The sequence below is a fragment of the Entelurus aequoreus genome, linkage group LG08 (assembly GCF_033978785.1).
Source record: "Entelurus aequoreus isolate RoL-2023_Sb linkage group LG08, RoL_Eaeq_v1.1, whole genome shotgun sequence".
NCBI classification, from domain to species: Eukaryota; Metazoa; Chordata; class Actinopteri; order Syngnathiformes; family Syngnathidae; genus Entelurus; species Entelurus aequoreus.
This window is the reverse complement of record NC_084738.1, coordinates 72,615,715-72,616,578: the sequence shown is the minus strand read 5'-3', so window position 1 is coordinate 72,616,578 and position 864 is coordinate 72,615,715. Positions and strand designations below refer to the sequence as shown.

Below are 864 nucleotides of genomic sequence, written 5' to 3'. Positions count from 1 at the left end.
AGAGGACAATCTGTATAAATATATAAAACAAAAGGAGGATAAAAAGGTACAAATGGGCTTTGTTTTGAATGCTGTGTGATGGAGGGGGGGGGGGGGGGGCTGCGAGGACTCCCCCATTCATGGCTCCCTGCGGGGGGGTGGGGGGGGGGGTGAAGGTCCATTACAATGGCCAAAGATCAGCTGGATTGTAAGACTTGCTGTGACAGGCAGCACATTCATTAGGAGGGTCATTAGCGTGAGGGGGGGGGGGGGGGTCACTTATCTGCTGTTGCTAAACAAACACAAGCGGGGGCCATCTTGTCATCTTGGCGTCGCTACCAATGGACGAGTGAGTATGTTGACACGTGTGAGACCGAGGAACATAACAAAAAAGTCAGTTTCCGTACATAAAAAGTCAGTTTCCGTATATAAAAAGTCAGTTTCTGTACATAAAAAGTCAGTTTCTGCACATTTCGTACGGCGGGATGAGCGCGACGGTCGTCATGGCGACGCCACCCGGTACTTATTTGCATATTGCTAATGGGGTCCATTGTGTGGACTAATTGAGCGGCGCTAGTCTGCGTTAGCATGTTGTGACCAGGCCCTAAGTAGCCGGCGCAGGATAGCGATCTGCTCCGTCTGCCGCTAACAAAATGCTAAATCCGCTGTTATCAGTCTGGGGAAAGTCGTGAATACAAATGGACAAAATGTCACCTTTTTTTTTCCTTGCAATGTTCTTTTCAACGTGGCAACACGTACACGGACTTGACGTATTTTTACGACTCTACCAGCAAACAGGCAGTGACTACTATAGTTATCTTTCAGAGTGAATTATAACATTTTGACTTAACTCAGTCTTTTTTTTTTTTAATCGTAACATTTAAA

At 46.5% G+C, this 864-nt stretch overlaps 1 protein-coding gene across 1 annotated transcript in view; it reads left to right on the top strand.

The window, feature by feature from the left end:
* Positions 1–464: 464 nt before the first annotated feature.
* The window catches only part of LOC133656442 (sodium channel protein type 4 subunit alpha A-like), a 27,281-nt gene continuing 26,881 nt past the window's right edge, over positions 465–864 (top strand). Inside the window, exon 1 of the mRNA XM_062057522.1 lies at positions 465–476. Coding sequence (XP_061913506.1) covers positions 465–476 — 12 coding nt within the window. The remainder of the gene's footprint in view (positions 477–864) is intronic.